Source organism: Geotrypetes seraphini, chromosome 5, assembly GCF_902459505.1.
Source record: "Geotrypetes seraphini chromosome 5, aGeoSer1.1, whole genome shotgun sequence".
NCBI classification, from domain to species: Eukaryota; Metazoa; Chordata; class Amphibia; order Gymnophiona; family Dermophiidae; genus Geotrypetes; species Geotrypetes seraphini.
In genome coordinates, this window is record NC_047088.1 from 271,506,703 (window position 1) to 271,523,409 (window position 16,707).

At 45.2% G+C, this 16,707-nt stretch overlaps 1 protein-coding gene across 3 annotated transcripts in view; it reads left to right on the forward strand.

Annotated features, from left to right (window-relative positions):
- The window catches only part of SLC4A3 (solute carrier family 4 member 3), a 198,634-nt gene that overhangs the window by 166,874 nt on the left and 15,053 nt on the right, over positions 1 to 16,707 (forward strand). Inside the window, exon 19 of one of the 3 annotated variants that reach the window (XM_033945913.1) lies at positions 475 to 583. The exons of the other annotated variants lie outside the window; for them this stretch is intronic. Coding sequence (XP_033801804.1) covers positions 475 to 573 — 99 coding nt within the window. The 3' untranslated portion in view covers positions 574 to 583. The remainder of the gene's footprint in view (positions 1 to 474; positions 584 to 16,707) is intronic. 3 annotated transcript variants of the gene reach the window in all.

Below are 16,707 nucleotides of genomic sequence, written 5' to 3' on the forward strand. Positions count from 1 at the left end.
TTATGACGAAGACCACCAACCATTTTAGTAGCCTTCCTCTGGACCAACTCCATCCTTTTTATATCTTTTTGAAGGTGTGGCCTCCAGAATTGTACACAAAATTCTAAATGAGGTCTCACCAGAGTCTTATAAAAGGGCATCAATACCTCCTTTTCCTACTGGCCATACCTCTCCCTAGCATCCTTTTAGCTTTCACTGTCACCTTTTCAAACTGTTTGGCCACCTTAAGAACATCACATACAATCATGCCCAAGTCCCACTCCTCTTTCATGCACCCCCTAAACTGTACCATTTCTGTATTTCACAGCACTTCAAATAAATAAAAAAACATGCAACTTGGGAAAATACAAAGAGAAAAATATATTTCACTCTTTAGTCTTCTGGAATAGATATGAGTCCATACAGTTTTTGCGTCTTCCTGAGGTATGGGGACCACTGCCTAACTGTTAGGTCTAATTGTCTTTAATGTTAAAGTTTCCAGATGGTGCCAGGTCTTCACCGATGATCCAAAATCCTGTAGCTCAGATGGTACCATTTGTGAAGTATTTCTTTTGGTGCTTGACTTGCTTATAAGCAGAGCAAGGTAAGGATAATGGTAATGCATTTGGTATACTGCCGTTATGTGGTACCACCATAGCAGTTTACATATTATATACAGGCATATTATAATATGCCTTAGTGGGCTTAAATCTAAGCTTTTTGTACTTGGGGAAATGGACAATTAACTGATTTGCCAAGTCACAAAGACCTGAGCAGGAATCAAACCCAGAGGAAGATTCTCAAAACCTATTGTGCCTTTCACATTGGTCGCTACACCGGTTCCAGCTAGTTTAGTGTCGAAGTATTTTATCAGCTAGTTATCAAAATGGCTTACCATGGTCTTTTCTGAACTTTCTGGAAGATTCTGACTCTGCTATGCAAATATATTACAACAAGGTCATTAATATTTAAACAAACACTCCGAGTGATTTTTCTATCATCGCTGGGTGATTCTCTAACCTCGTTGTCCTATGTTAGCGGGCACCGGGAAGGGGCCTAAGTCCCTGATTGGCCCAGATGCCTATAGGAGGGACCTTAAGTGCCTGAGCCAATTAGAGCATTAGGCCCCTTCCCGGCACATTCCAGGATATACTGGAAAGGGGAAGGCCCACCATGTTGAAGAGGTGGGCCTACCAGCCAGAGGAAGTAGGCATCCCTCTGTCTAGCCTTCATCCTAAAGGTATGGGGGTGGGGGTGTTGGGGGTATGGGGAGGTTGTCAGGGGGGTTTTCAGGGGTATGGGGGGGAGTTATCAGGGGCAAGGAACCTGGCGGCGGGAGGGAGTGGGCATCCCTCCTGCTGCTGGTGTCTGCAGTTGTCGGGGGTGGCCAACTGCGAGAGGTAGTGGGCATCCCTCCTGCCATGGGTGTCTGCAGTTTTTCATGGGGTGGCTGATGGTGGGAGATGGGCATCTCTCCTGTCTTGGGGGGTCCGGGCAGCTGTGGAAAAGGGGGAACTTTTCTTTCTGCTGTTCTCCCTGACAGTTACCGGTAATCTGCTGAGGCAAGTCTCGGGGAGACCTGCAGTTTAGTTGACTGGGGCAGGGAGAGCAGCTTTAACAGGAGGGAGAAGCTGTGTTTAGCAATTGCTGTTCTGAGCAATCACTAGGCACAGTTCCTCCTGCTCTTTACTGGCGATTCTACGCACAGATGGTGTGCATATAATTTGCATGCTCTTATGCTGAGAATCACCCATAAAAATAAAAATCACCCCCACTACTGCCACTACATCGACTTGCTGTATTTTACTGGCGAGGTTTGAGAATCTTCCCCTCAGTTTCCCTGATTCTCAATCCACTGTGCAAACCATTTCTTATCCCTGCCATTGTCCAGCATCTCCTATCCATCTCTGTGTCCATTTCCCCTCCATTTCTGTGTTTCCTTTCATGTACAGCATCTCTCTTCTACTCTATATCCCTTGCCTTCAGATCCTCCCCAGTGTCCAACTCCTCCCCTCCATCCCTATGTGCCTGGTTGTTGTTTTTTTTTTGTCCATATTTAACGTCTCCCTATGCCCTCCATCTTCATATGACTCAACATGTTCAAGGGTGCTAATAGTGATCCTGGATATCATTTTGTAGGGTTTACTGCTGTCCTCATCATTATGTATTGGGTATTTGAGGGCTTTGGGTGATAAATTTAAATATCTAGATATCTCACTGTATTTTTATGTGGGCGATATCTTTTTATTATGCTCTGAGAGGAATATCTTTCATGATACCTTGGACAATTTGGAAGAAATAGATGAAAAATTAAGTAATTGTGCCTAAAAGAATTTTTTGAAGTTGAAAAGTAAAACACTAATACTACTTATAATTTCTATAGCACTGCTATACATAAACAACGCTGTATATTAAAACATTTTTATAGGTACATCAGAAGCAGAAAACTTGTGAGGGAATCCGTGGGACTGTTGGATGATCAAGGAGCAAAAGGGGCACTCAGGGAGGATAAGGCCATAGCGGAGAGACTGAATGAATTCTTTGCTTCAGTCTTTACGGAATAAGATATAAGATATCTACCTGAACCGGAAATGTTTTTCAAGGGTGATGATGCAAAGGAACTGAAAGAAATCTTGGTGAATCTGGAAGATGTACTAAGCCAAACTGACAAATTAAAAAGTAATAAATCAACTGGACCTGATGGTATACATCCCAGGGTACTAAAATAACACAAACATGAAATTGCTGACCTGCTGTTAGTGATCTGTAACCTGTCGCTAAAATCGTCTGTAGTACCTGAAGATTGGAGGGTGACCAATAACACTGGTTTTTAAAAAGGGTTCCAGGAAATTACAGACCGGTAAGCCTGACTTCAGTGCCAGACAAAATGGTAGAAAGAATTATAAAAAAATAAAATTGTGGAACACGTAGACAAACATGATTTAATGAGACGGAGTCAGCATGGGTTCAGCCGAGGGAGATCTTGCCTCACCAATTTGCTTGACATCTTTGAAGGTGTGAATAAACATGTGGATAAAGGTGAGCTGGTTGATGTAGTGTATCTAGATTTTCAGACAGCTTTTGATAAAGTTCCTCACGAGAGGCTCCTGAGAAAATTAGAGTCATGGGATAGGTGGCAAAGTTCAGTTGTGCATTAGGAATTGGTTATCGGATAGAAAACAGAGGATAGGTTTAGATCAGGGGTGCCCACACTTTTTGGGCTTGCGAGCTACTTTTAAAATGACCAAGTCAAAATGATCTACCAACAATAAAATTTTTAAAAAACACAAAGCACACTGTACGCATAGAAAATGTTAATTATCATTCCTATTCCAGGGTTTTTCAAAGAGGTCAAAGCAGATGACTCTATGCACTATCACCTCAGTAACAACCATACAAAAATAGACAAATACCCCCTCCCTTTTTACTAAACCACGATAGCAGTTTTTAGCGCAGGGAGCTGCGCTGAATGCCCAGTGCTGCTCTCGACGCTCATAGGCTCCCTGCGCTAAAAACCTCTATTGCGGTTTAGTAAAAGGGGACCTTAATGTAAAATATAGACAGCAGATATAAATTCAGACACATTTTGATCACTAAATTTAAAATAAAATCATTTTTCCTACCTTGTCTGGTGATTTCATGAGTCTCTGGTTGCACTTTCTTCTTCTGTCTGTGCATCCAATCTTTCTTCCCTTCTTTTAGCCTGTATGCTTCCTCTCCTCCAGACCTCATTAACCTCCCCCAACTTTTCCTTCCTCTCTCACTGCCCTTTCTTTCTCTCTGCCTCCCTTTCTTTTTTTTCTGTTTCTCTTCTTTCCTTCTGTCTCCCTGCCTGCCCTTTTTCTTTCTTTCTCCCTGCCCTCCCCCAAGCCACTGCCACTGCCATTGGGGACCAGGATCCAAACTGCCATCGGGAACCAGGACCCAAACCGCCACCAATAACAGGCCCGAAAGCCGGCACTGCCCCAAGTTCTCTCTGCTTCGGCTGACCAGCATCGCAATTGACCTATTGGGGGAAATGCTGCCGGGTCCTGCCTTCGCAGAAACAGAAAGTAGGCAGGACCCGGCAGCAAGAAGAGCAAATGCTTCACTGACCTGTCTCCCACCTTAGCCCGTAGCGAACGTTTGCTTCAGGACTCTCAACATGTGCGTGCCGGCTTCCCTTCTCCCCCCCCCCCCCCGGACTTAACTTCCGGTTTCGGAGGGAAGAGAAGAGAAGCTGGCACGTACACGTTAGAGCCCGGAGAATAAGTTCGCTATGGGCTGAAATCTCCAAGCTGGGTTTTTTTTTATGTTCAGCAGCGGCGGCAGCAGCAGATGACAGCTGGGCGGACCGCCCAGCTAAAAGGCCCTAGGGAGAACAAAGAGAAAGGCTGATCGGCCCGGTAGATCAGGATGGCAACACGAGTCTATCACGAAGCCCGGGATGGGCTCCACAATCGACTCACGTTGCCTTCCTGAACTACCGGTTGATCGCGATCGATGTATTGGGCACCCCTGGTTTAGATGGTCATCTTTCTCAATGGAGGATAGTAAACAGTGGAGTGCCACAGGGGTCTGTACTGGGACTGGTGCTTTTTAACTTATTTATAAATGATCTGGAAATTGGAACAACGAGTGAAGTGATTAAATTTGCAGATGACGCCAAACTGTTCAAAGTTGTTAAAACACCTGCGGATTGTGAAAAATTGCAGGCAGATGTTAGGAAATTGGAAGACTGGGTGTCCAAATGGCAGATGAAATTTAATGTGGACAAATGCAAAGTGAAAGACTAAAATGGTTAGGGCTCTTCAGCTTGGAAAAGAGACGGCTGAGGGGAGATATGATTGAAGTCTACAGAATCCTGAGTGGAATAGAATGGGTACAAGTGGATTGATTTTTCACTCTGTCAAAAATTACAAAGTCTAAGGAACACTTGAAATTACAGGGAAATATTTTTAAAACCAATAGGAGGAAATTTTTTTCACTCATAGAATAGTTAAACTCTTCAATACATTGCCAGAGGTTGTGGTAAGAACAGATAGCGTAACTGGTTTGAAGAAAGATTTGGACAAGTTCCTGGAGGAAAAGTCCATAATTTGTTATGGGGGAAGCCACTGTTTGCCCTGGATCTTGGGTTTTGGCCAGGTACTAGTGACTTGGATTGGCCATCATGAGAAAGGGCTACTGGGCTTGATAGACCATTGGTCTGACCCAGTAAAGCTATTCTTATGTTCTTATGTTAACATTCAAGACACAGTCCCTGCTCAATAGAGTTTACAACAGGACAAATAGGGAGTTTCTCAGGTATGGGTACTAATCAAGCGAGTGAGGATTAGGAGTTAAAAGCAACCTTGAAAAAGTGGGCTTTTAGCCCAGATTTGAATACTGCCAGGGACTGTGCTTGATGTACTGACTCAGGCAGTCTGTTCCAGGCATATGGTACAGCAAGAGAGAAAGAATGTAGTCTGGAGTTGGCAGAAAAAGAGAAGGGTACAGATAGGAGAGACTTACCCAATGATCAGTTTCTGAGGAGAAGTATAGAGAGTGATAAGAGAGGAGAGATATTGCAAAGCTGAGGAGTGAAGGCACTTGTAAGTCAATAAGATGAGTTTGAATGGATAGGGAACCAATGAAGTGACTTGAGGAGACGAGTAATGTGAGCATAGCGACTCTGATGAAATATAAGTCATACAGCGTAATTGTGAATGATTAAAGGGGAGAGAGATGGTTACGTGGAACACCTGTAAAAAGCAAGTTGCAGTAGTCTAGGCGAGAGGTGAAAGGGTTTTGGTAGTGTGGTTTAGGGATTATAGCCAACTTTTGGTAAAACAAACAATGCTTATTTCAGGTGAATCACTTAAAATACATAATTTTGTCAAGATCCTTGGTTTCATAATAAACTTTAATCTTACTGTTGAGCAGCCTTGTTGAGGCAGTTAAGAAGGATACAATCATTTGTAGTTGTAGGAGTGTTGCCAGGCTATATTGCTCTCCTGTCTAGACTACTGAATTCCCTTATCTGATAAGATGAATAAGACACTTCAGTTACTGCAGAATACAGCCACTAAGCTGATTCTTTGGACTAATACATTGGAGAGAGTTAGTACCTTGTTATCTGATCTTCACTAGCTACCAGTTAAAAAACAGATACAATTCAAGATAGTGTGTATGATTTATAAAGCTATATTTTGTCTCAATTTCTCTAGCTTAGTTTTCGCATTTAACATTTCTAATTCTTTTATATCTGCTAGAAGTACACGTTATAAGTTATATTTTTTCCTCTGTTTTACATATAAATGTTTGCACTTAATTGAGCGTTCTTTTGCTTACCAAGGCCCCAAGATCTGGAATGGCTTGACTTCTTAATCTAAGGCCTGATTGGCCAATCAGACCTTAGACTTAGTAGGGATGGGCGGACCTGCTATTCCTAAGGCCTGATTGGTCCAGGCTTCTAGAGCCTGGGCCAATCAGGCCTTAGGCTTCGGCGGGATGGGCCGGGAAGGGGCGGGCCCGCCTCATTTCGACGAGGCGTGCTTGCTTGCTCGACGTGCAAGACCCATCTGTAAGAACAGGTTTGGTGGAGTGGCGGTTGTTAGCGCCGGGGGGGTGCGTCTTCGGGCAGGAGGGATTGGGCACCCTCCTGCCAGCGACCGATATTGTCGGGGGGGGGCGATCGGTAGTGTCGGGGGGGGCGGTCGGTAGTGTCGGGGAGGGGGGTGCGTCTTCGGGCAGGAGGGTTTGGGCACCCTCCTGCCAGTGATCGGTCAGGGGGCCACGGCCCGCTATACTTATAGCGGCAGAGAGATCCCTTGCCGCGATAAGTATAGCGGGCCGTGTCTAATCTAACCCGATTCTCTAACCCGCGTCTGTAACATGGACGCTGGTTACAGAATCGGGGTTTAGTTTAGGCCGATTCGGAATAGGACGCCTCTCCCGGGCGTCCTATACAGAATCAGGGCCTTGGTGTCTTGCAGGCCTCGCCTTCAATATAGGCGGCCTGCCTGGGGAGCATTTTTTTTTTAAAAACGTGCATTCCGATTGGCTGATTAGACAGCTGTAGGACGCCTACAGCTGCCTAAAATCGGGACGCACTTTTAGAGAATCAGGGCCAGTGTGTCTAGATTTTCAGAAAGCTTTTAACAAAGTTCCTCATGAGAGGCCCCTGGCGTAATTTTATTCACCCATATCCCTCTATGCCTCTCGTAAGGAGATGTGCATCTAGTTTGCTTTTAAATCCTAGGACGGTCGATTCCGCAATAACCTCCTCTGGGAGAGCATTCCAGGTGTCAACCACTCTCTGCGTGAAGCAGAACTTCCTGATGTTTGTCCTGAACTTGTCCCCCCTTAGCTTCATTCCGTGTCCTCTTGTCCATGTCAAATTGGACAATGTAAATAGTTTTTTCTGCTCTATTTTGTTGATTCCTTTCAGTATTTTGAAGGACTCGATCATATCCCCTCGCAGTCTCCTTTTCCCAAGGGAGAACAGTCCCAGTCTCCTAAGTCGTTCCTCGTATTCCAAGTTCTCCATACCTTTTATTAGCTTCATTGCTCGTCTCTGCACCCTCTCCAGCAGTTTTATATCCTTCTTTAGGTTGGGAGACCAATGTTGGACACAGTATTCCAAGTGCGGTCTGACCATTGCTCTATAAAGCGGCATTATGACTTTCTCCGATCTACTCGTGATTCCTTTCTTTATCATGCCTAACATTCTGTTTGCTTTCTTTGCCACCGCCGCACATTGTGCCGACAGTTTCAGGGTCCTATCTATCAGTACACCCAGGTCCTTTTCTTGTTCGCTCTTACCCAGAGTTGCACCTGACATTCTATACTCATGTTCCTTGTTCTTTCTGCCTAAATGCCTTACTTTGTACTTTTCCACATTAAACTTCATCTGCCATTTCTCCGCCCATTTCTCTAACTGAAACAAGTCACTCTGGAGTTCCTCACTATCCTTCAGCGATCTGATTGCCCGGCATAGCTTTATGTCATCTGCAAACTTGATGATCTCACTGGATGTTCCTTCATTGATGAAAATATTAAATAAGATGGGCCCAAGTACGGGGCACAGCACTAGTCACTTTCTCCCAGTCTGAGAACTTCCCATTTATGCCCACTCTCTGCTTTTTGTTCTCCGGCCATTTGCCTATCCATCTTAGTATATCTCCCTCTATTCCATGGCTTTGTAGTTTCCTGAGAAATCTTTCATGTGGAACCTTGTCGAACGCTTTCTGGAAGTCCAAGTATATTATGTCCACTGGTTCTCCACTATCAATTTGTTTGTTCACGGTCTCAAAAAATTGAAGTATATTCGTCAAACATGATTTCCCTTTCCTGAAGCCATGTTGACTGGCTCTCATCAGGTCGTGTGTATCCAAGTGCCGGACTATGCTATCTTTAATCAGTGCTTCAACCATCTTTCCAGGGACAAACGTAAGACTCACAGGTCTGTAGTTGCCCGGTTCTCCTCTTGATCCTTTTTTGAAAATTGGCGTGATGTTCGCTATCTTCCTAGGATAGGAAGCAATGTAAGTTTGTGGATTAGGAATTAGTTATTGGATAGAAAACAGAGTATAGGGTTAAATGGCCATTTTTCTCATTGGAGGAGGGTAACTAGTGGAGTGCCACAAGGATCTGTACTTGGACCAGTACTATTTAACTTATTTATAAATGATCTGGAAATTGGAACTACAAGTGAGGTGATTAAATTTGCAGACAATACTAAAATGTTGAAAATTGTTAAAACGCATGTGGACTGTGAAAAACTGCAGGAAGACCTTAGGAAATTGGAAGACTGGGCATTCAAATGGCAGATGAAAATTAATGTGGACAAATGCAAAATGATGCACATTGGGAAGAATAATCCAAATCATAGTTACGAGATGCTAGGGTCTACCTTGGGGGTCAACACTCAAGCAAAAGATCTGAGTGTCATTATAGACAATAAACTGAAACTTTCTGCCCATGTGCAGCAGCAGCCAAAAAAGCAAATAAGTTGCTAAGATTAGAAAACATAAGAACATAAAAAGTTGCCTCCACCGGGATCAGACCAGAGGTCCATCGCGCCCAGCGGTCCGCACCCGCGGCGGCCCATCAGGTCCATGACCTGTCAAGTGTTCCCTGCCCTAAAAAACTTATCCTTACTTCTATCTGTATCCCTCAATCAAGAACATAAGAACATAAGAACATAAGAACTGCCATCTCCGGATCAGACCTTCGGTCCATCAAGTCCGGCGATCCGCACACGCGGAGGCCCTGCCAGGTGTACACCTGGCGTAATTTATAGTCCACCATATCTTTATATGCCTCTCTTAAGGAGATATGCATCTAGTTTGCTCTTGAAGCCTAGGACGGTCGATTCCTCAATAATCTCCTCTGGGAGGGCATTCCAGGCGTCAACCACCCTCTGAGTGAAGCAGAACTTCCTGATATTAGTCCTGAACTTGCCCCCCCTTAGCTTCATTACATGTCCTCTAGTCCGTGTCAAATTGGACAGTGTAAATAATCTTCTCTGCTCTATTTTGTCGATTCCTTTCAGTATTTTGAAGGTCTCGATCATATCCCCACGCAGTCTCCTTTTCTCAAGGGAGAACAATCCTAGTGTTATAAGTCTATCCTCATATTCCAGTCTCTCCATACCCTTCACCAGTTTTGTCGCTCGTCTCTGCACCCTCTCCAGCAGTTTTATATCCTTCTTTAGGTAGGGAGACCAATGTTGGATGCAGTATTCCAAGTGTGGTCTGACCATTGCCCTATAAAGCGGCATTATAACTTTCTCCGATCTACTCGAGATTCCTTTCTTTATCATGCCCAACATTCTATTTGCCTTCTTTGCCGCTGCCGCGCATTGTGCCGACGGCTTCAGGGTCCTATCTATCAGTACACCCAGGTCCTTTTCTTGTTCACTCTTCCCCAGAGTTGCACCTGACATTGTATACTCGTATTCCTTATTCTTATTTCCTAAATGCATTACCTTGCATTTCTCCACATTGAACTTCATCTGCCATTTCTCCGCCCATGTTTCTAACCGACACAAGTCGCTCTGGAGTTTCTCTCTATCCTCCTGCGATCTGATCGCCCGGCATAGTTTTGTATCGTCTGCAAACTTGATGATCTCACTGGATGTTCCTTCCTCCAGGTCATTGATATAAATATTAAAAAGGATCGGCCCAAGTACCGAGCCCTGGGGTACTCCACTAGTCACTTTCTCCCAGTCGGAGAACTTCCCATTTATGCCCACTCTCTGCTTTCGGTTTTCCAGCCATTTGCCTATCCATCTTTGTATATCTCCCTCTATGCCATGGCTTTGTAGTTTCCTGAGAAGTCTTTCGTGTGGAACTTTGTCGAACGCTTTCTGGAAGTCCAAGTATATTATGTCCACAGGCTTCCCACTATCAATTTGCTCGTTCACGGTCTCAAAAAATTGGAGTAAATTCGTCAAACACGATTTCCCTTTCCTGAATCCATGTTGACTGGGTTTCATCAAGTCGTGTGCGTCCAAGTGCCGGACTATGCTATCCTTGATCAGTGCTTCAACCATCTTGCCGGGGACCGACGTAAGACTCACAGGCCTATAGTTGCCCGGTTCTCCTCTCGATCCTTTTTTGAAAATTGGCGTGACGTTCGCTATCCTCCAGTCGTCCGGTATCTGTCCAGTTCTGATTGTCAGGTTTGCAAGTTTTTGCAATAACTCTCCGATTTCAACCTTCAATTCCTTTAAGACTCTCGGGTGAATTCCATCCGGTCCAGGGGATTTGTCACTTTTAAGTTTGTCGATCTGATAGTATATCTGGTCTAAGTCCACTTCAACTGTGGTGAGGCTGTCTTCTATTTCTCCTGGAAACACTTTCTCTGCTTCAGGTATTGTTGAGGTGTCTTCCTTCGTAAAGACAGACGCAAAGAAGGAATTTAGTTTGTCTGCGATTTGTTTATCTTCCTTGATGTACCCTTTTCTTCCCTGGTCGTCCAGGGGTCCCACTGCCTCTTTTGCAGGTTTTTTCCCTTTCACGTATCTAAAGAAGGGCTTGAAGTTTTTGGCCTCCTGGGCTATTTTTTCCTCATAATCCTGTTTGGCATCCCTCACCGCCTTGTGACATTTCTTCTGATCATCTTTATGTTTGTTCCAGGCTTCGGTTGTCTTTATGCATTTCCATTTTTTGAAAGAGTCCTTCTTTTCTTTTATGGCTTCCTTCACCTGTATGGTAAGCCATGCCGGTTCTCTTTTGCTCTTTGTTCTCTGATCTTTGGAAATCCTCGGAATGTAGAGATCTTGTGCTTCTGTGATAGTATTTTTCAGTAGGGACCATGCCTGATCTACCGTTTCAAGTTTGTCCACCATCTTCTCTAGTCGTTTTTCTACCATGGCCCTCATGCGATCGTATTTACCCTTTTTAAAGTTTAAGGTAGTGGTTAAGGTTTTGGCATGTTTCCCTTTCCCGATGTCAAGTTTAAAGTTGATTACATTGTGATCACTCGTTCCCAGTGGAACCACGACTTCCACTTCTGTTATCGGTCCCGTGAGGCCATTAAGGACCAAGTCCAAGGTGGCGTTGCCTCTTGTCGGCTCTTTTACCATTTGTTCCAGGAAGCAATCCCCTAGCACCTCCAGGAACTTGGCCTCCTTGCCGCAGTTGGAGGTTGCTAGTTTCCAGTCTATCCCTGGGAAATTGAAGTCTCCCAATATAATTACATTGCCCGTCTTGCATTCTTGTTTGATTTCCTCCATCATTTCTGAGTCAGTTTCCTCCGCCTGTCCTGGAGGACGATAGTAAAGGCCAATTTTCGTATCTGCGCCATATTGACCAGGAATTTTGATCCAGAGTGACTCAAGCTTCTCTTTCATTTCTGTTGTAACCATTTCAACAGAATCTATTCCCTCCTTAACATATAGAGCAATACCTCCACCTTTCTGCCCTACTCGATCTCTTCTATACAGTTTGTATCCCTGAAGTACTGTGTCCCATTTGTTTTCTTCATTCCACCATGTTTCTGTTATGCAAATGATATCCAATATGTCATGTCTCGCTATTGTCTCTAGTTCCCCCATTTTGTTACCTAGGCTTCTAGCATTCGTATACATACATCTAAGTTCCCTTCGTGTTACCTTTTTGGACCTTCTACTCTTGGCCGTCCCTATAGTTTCAATTACGGTATCCTTTACTGCTCCTGTGTTATCACCCTTGTTTGCTGTGTGTTCGTCCTCTCCTGTGTCTGAGTTGTCCATTCCTGCTTTTTCTCCCTTATTGGCTGTGAGGTCGTCTTCTCTTGTGTAGGAGTAGTAGTCCTTGGCTTCTTCGCCAGGGCATCCTGCTATCCGTGCCATCGACCGGTGGTCGACTGTCGGCTTTCCCCTATCTTTCAGTTTAAAGCCTTCTCGATTGCCTTCTTCATGTTGCCTGCCAAAACTCGTGCTCCTTCCTTGATGAGGTGTAGTCCATCCCTTCTGTAGTACTTGCTTTTTCCCCAGAACGCCGTCCAGTTGCGCACGAAGTCGAAGCCTTCTTCTTCGCACCATCGTCTCATCCAGGCGTTGATTACTTGCAATTCCCCTTGTCTCTTTCCATCCGCTCTTGGTACTGGGAGGATCTCAGAGAAGGCCACCTTCACCTCCCTGATCTTCAGTTGTCTTCCGAGTGAGCGGAGCTGGCCCTTCAGCTCTTCCCTGTCATACTTCCGCCCGCTCACATCATTTGTTCCCACGTGGATAAGCACAGCGGTGTCCTCTCTCCCTGCGCCATCTATGATCCTGGAGATCCTGTTGGTCACATCCTTCACTCTTGCTCCAGGCAGACAGGTGACGACTCTTCCTCCTGCGGTGTGGCTGTCCACATGTCGTATAATGGAGTCGCCTACGATGATCCCCATCTTCTTTATTCGGGAGTTCCTTGGGGGGCGTAGGTCCACGTCCTTGGAGTAGGGCCAGTCTTCTTCCTCCAATGATACTCTTGAAATTGTTTCCTGTTCTTTGGGTGGGGCGATGTCTTCCTGTGCTCTCACTATTCCTCCTGGTGTGCGGTTGTCTCCTACCTCGTCTTCGGTTTCTTCTGGGTTTGCATGGGTGTCTTCTCTCCTCACATGGGTTTCCTGAGTACAGTTTTCCAGCCCTGGGATCTCTACGTGGTGCTGATGAGCTTCCTCTATGAACATTTCTAGTTTCTTGACCTCGTCGTTTGGGCTGTACTCCACTAGAATCTTCTCCTGTGCTCGGATTCTGTCTTCGAGTTCCATCACTGTTCCTTCCAATAAGAACATAAGAACATAAGAACATAAGAAGCGCCATCTCCGGATCAGACCTTCGGTCCATCAAGTCCGGCGATCCGCACACGCGGAGGCCCTGCTAGGTATTCACCTGGCTTATTTTATAGCCAACCATATCTTTATATGCCTATCTCAAGGAGATATGCATCTAGTTTGCTTTTGAAACCTAGGACTGTCGATTCCGCAATAATCTCCCCTGGGAGAGTATTCCAGATGTCAACCACTCTCTGTGTGAAGCAGAACTTCCTGACATTAGTCCTGAACTTGCCCCCCCTTAGCTTCATTTCATGTCCTCTTGTCCGTGTCAAATTGGACATTGTAAATAATCTTCTCTGCTCTATTTTGTCAATTCCTTTCAGTATTTTGAAGGTCTCGATCATATCCCCACGCAGTCTCCTTTTCTCAAGGGAGAACAATCCCAGTGTTTTAAGTCGATCCTCATATTCCAGTTTCTCCATACCCTTCACTAGTTTAGTTGCTCGTCTCTGCACCCTCTCCAGCAGTTTTATATCCTTCTTTAGGTAGGGAGACCAATGTTGGACGCAGTATTCCAAGTGGGGTCTGACCATTGCCCTATAAAGCGGCATTATAACTTTCTCCGATCTACTCGAGATTCCTTTCTTTATCATGCCCAACATTCTATTTGCCTTATTTGCCGCTGCCACGCATTGTGCCGACGGCTTCAGGGTCCTATCTATCAGTACACCCAGATCTCTTTCTTGTTCACTTTTCCCCAGAGTTGCACCTGACATTCTGTACTCGTATTCCTTATTTTTACTGCCTAAATGCATTACCTTGCATTTCTCCACGTTGAACTTCATCTGCCATTTCTCCGCCCATTTTTCTAACCGACACAAATCGCTCTGGAGTTCCTCACTGTCCTCCTGCGATCTGATTGCCCGGCAGAGTTTTGTGTCGTCTGCAAACTTGATGATCTCACTGGATGTTCCGTTTTCCAGGTCATTGATATAAATATTAAAAAGGATCGGCCCAAGTACCGAGCCCTGGGGCACACCACTAGTCACTCTCTCCCAGTCGGAGAACTTCCCATTTATGCCCACTCTCTGCTTTCGGTTTTCCAGCCATTTGCCTATCCATCTTTGTATATCTCCCTCTATGCCATGGCTTTGTAGCTTCCTGAGAAGTCTTTCGTGTGGAACTTTGTCAAATGCTTTCTGGAAGTCCAAGTATATTATGTCCACCGGCTTTCCACTATCAATTTGCTCGTTCACGGTCTCAAAGAATTGGAGTAAATTCGTCAGACACGATTTCCCTTTCCTGAATCCATGTTGACTGGGTTTCATCAAGTCGTGTGTGTCCAAGTGCTGAACTATGCTATCCTTGATCAGTGATTCAATCATCTTGCCGGGGACAGACGTAAGACTCACAGGTCTATAGTTGCCCGGTTCTCCTCTCGATCCTTTTTTGAAAATTGGCGTGACGTTCGCTTTCCTCCAGTCGTCTGGTATCTGACCAGTTCTGATTGACAGGTTTGCAAGTTTTTGCAATAACTCTCCAATTTCAATCTTCAATTCCTTCAAGACTCTCGGGTGAATTTCATCCGGTCCAGGTGATTTGTCACTTTTAAGTTTGTCGATCTGATAGTATATCTGGGCTAAGTCCACTTCAACTGTGGTGAGGCTGTCTTCTATTTCTCCTGACATTTCAAGCTATCCATCTCCATGCATCGATTGCAAATGTATGCCTGGATCCCCGAAGGGAGGTAGTCATACATATTGCAGCCGATACAGAAGACCGGAAAGCTCACCTTCTGACTTCTTTGGGCTTCCATTTCTTACTTCCCTTGTGTGTGCTTGTGTCCCTTGCCTGCTGTTTCCTTCAGGAATTTATCCAAACCTTCTTTGAATCCCTGTAGTGTCTTCTGCCCCACCACAACCTCCGGGAGTACGTTCCATGTGTCCACCACTCTCTGGGTGAAGAAGAACTTCCTGGCATTGGTTCTAAACCTATCCCCTTTCAGTTTCTCCGAGTGCCCCCTTGTACTTGTTGTTCCCCACAGTCTGAAGAATCTGTCCCTGTCTACCTTTCAGGATCTTGAAAGTTTGTATTATGTCTCCTCTAAGTCTCCTCTTTTCCAGGGAGAACAGCCCCAGCTGTTCTAGCCTGTTGGCATACGAAAGGTGTTCCATACCTCTTACCATTTTCGTCGCTCTTCTCTGGACCCCCTCAAGCAATGCTATGTCCTTCTTGAGGTACGGCGACCAATACTGGACACAGTACTTCAGATGCGGGCGCACCATTGCACGGTACAGTGGCATGATGACTTCCTTTGTCCTGGTCATGATACCCTTCTTGATGATACCCAGCATTCTGTTTGCTTTCTTTGAGGCTGTCGCGCATTGTGCTGATGCTTTCATTGTTGTATCCACCAGCACACCCAGGTCTCTTTCAAGGGTACTTAAATCTAGCAATGTTCCCCCCATTGTATAGCTGAACATCGGGTTATTTTTCCCAACATGCATGACCTTGCATTTCTCTATATTAAAACGCATCTGCCACTTTTTGGCCCACTCTTCCAGCTTCGTTAGGTCCCTTTGCAGGTTTTCACAGTCTTCCGTGGTTCTAACCCTGCTGCAGAGTATGGTGTCATCTGCAAATTTGATAACCTCACATTTCGTCCCTGTCTCCAGATCGTTTATAAATATATTGAACAGGAGCGGTCCCAACACCGACCCCTGCGGAACTCCGCTCGTGACCCGTTGCCAGTCTGAGTATTTGCCCTTCACTCCAAACCTCTGTTTTCTGCCCGCCAACCAGTGTTTAATCCATCGGTATACATCCCCCTCCACTCCGTGGTTCCACAGCTTCTTAAGCAGCCGTTCGTGGGGTACCTTGTCGAAAGCTTTTTGGAAGTCGAGGTAAATTATGTCTACGGGTTCCCCTTTGTCTATCTGGCTGTTTATTCCCTCAAAGAAATGTACTAAGTTTGTGAGTCTTCCCTTGCAGAAGCCATGTTGGCTCTCCCTCAGCTGCCCATTTTTTTCCATGTGCTCGCAGATGCTGTCCTTAATCAGTGCTTCCATCATCTTACCCGGAACCGAAGTCAAGCTCACCGGCCTGTAGTTTCCCGGGTCTCCTCTTGATCCTTTCTTAAAGATAGGCGTGACATTTGCTATTTTCCAGTCCTCCGGGATCTCCCCAGTTTTCAATGATAGATTACATATTTGCAGGAGTGTTTCCGCTATTTCCTTTCTCAGTTCTTTTAGTACCCTTGGGTGGATTCCATCCGGGCCCGGTGATTTGTCGCTTTTTAATCTATCTATCTGTCGTAGGACGTCCTCATGGCTTACTTCTATTCGCTCCAGCTTTTCATCTAGATCCCCACTTATAATCTCCTCAGGTTCTGGTACATTGGATGTGTCCTCGCTCGTGAAGACCGACGAGAAAAACTTGTTTAACCTGTCTGCTACCTCTTTTTCCTCTCTTACCACTCCCTTTCTGTTTACATCATCCAACGGTCCCACTTCCTCC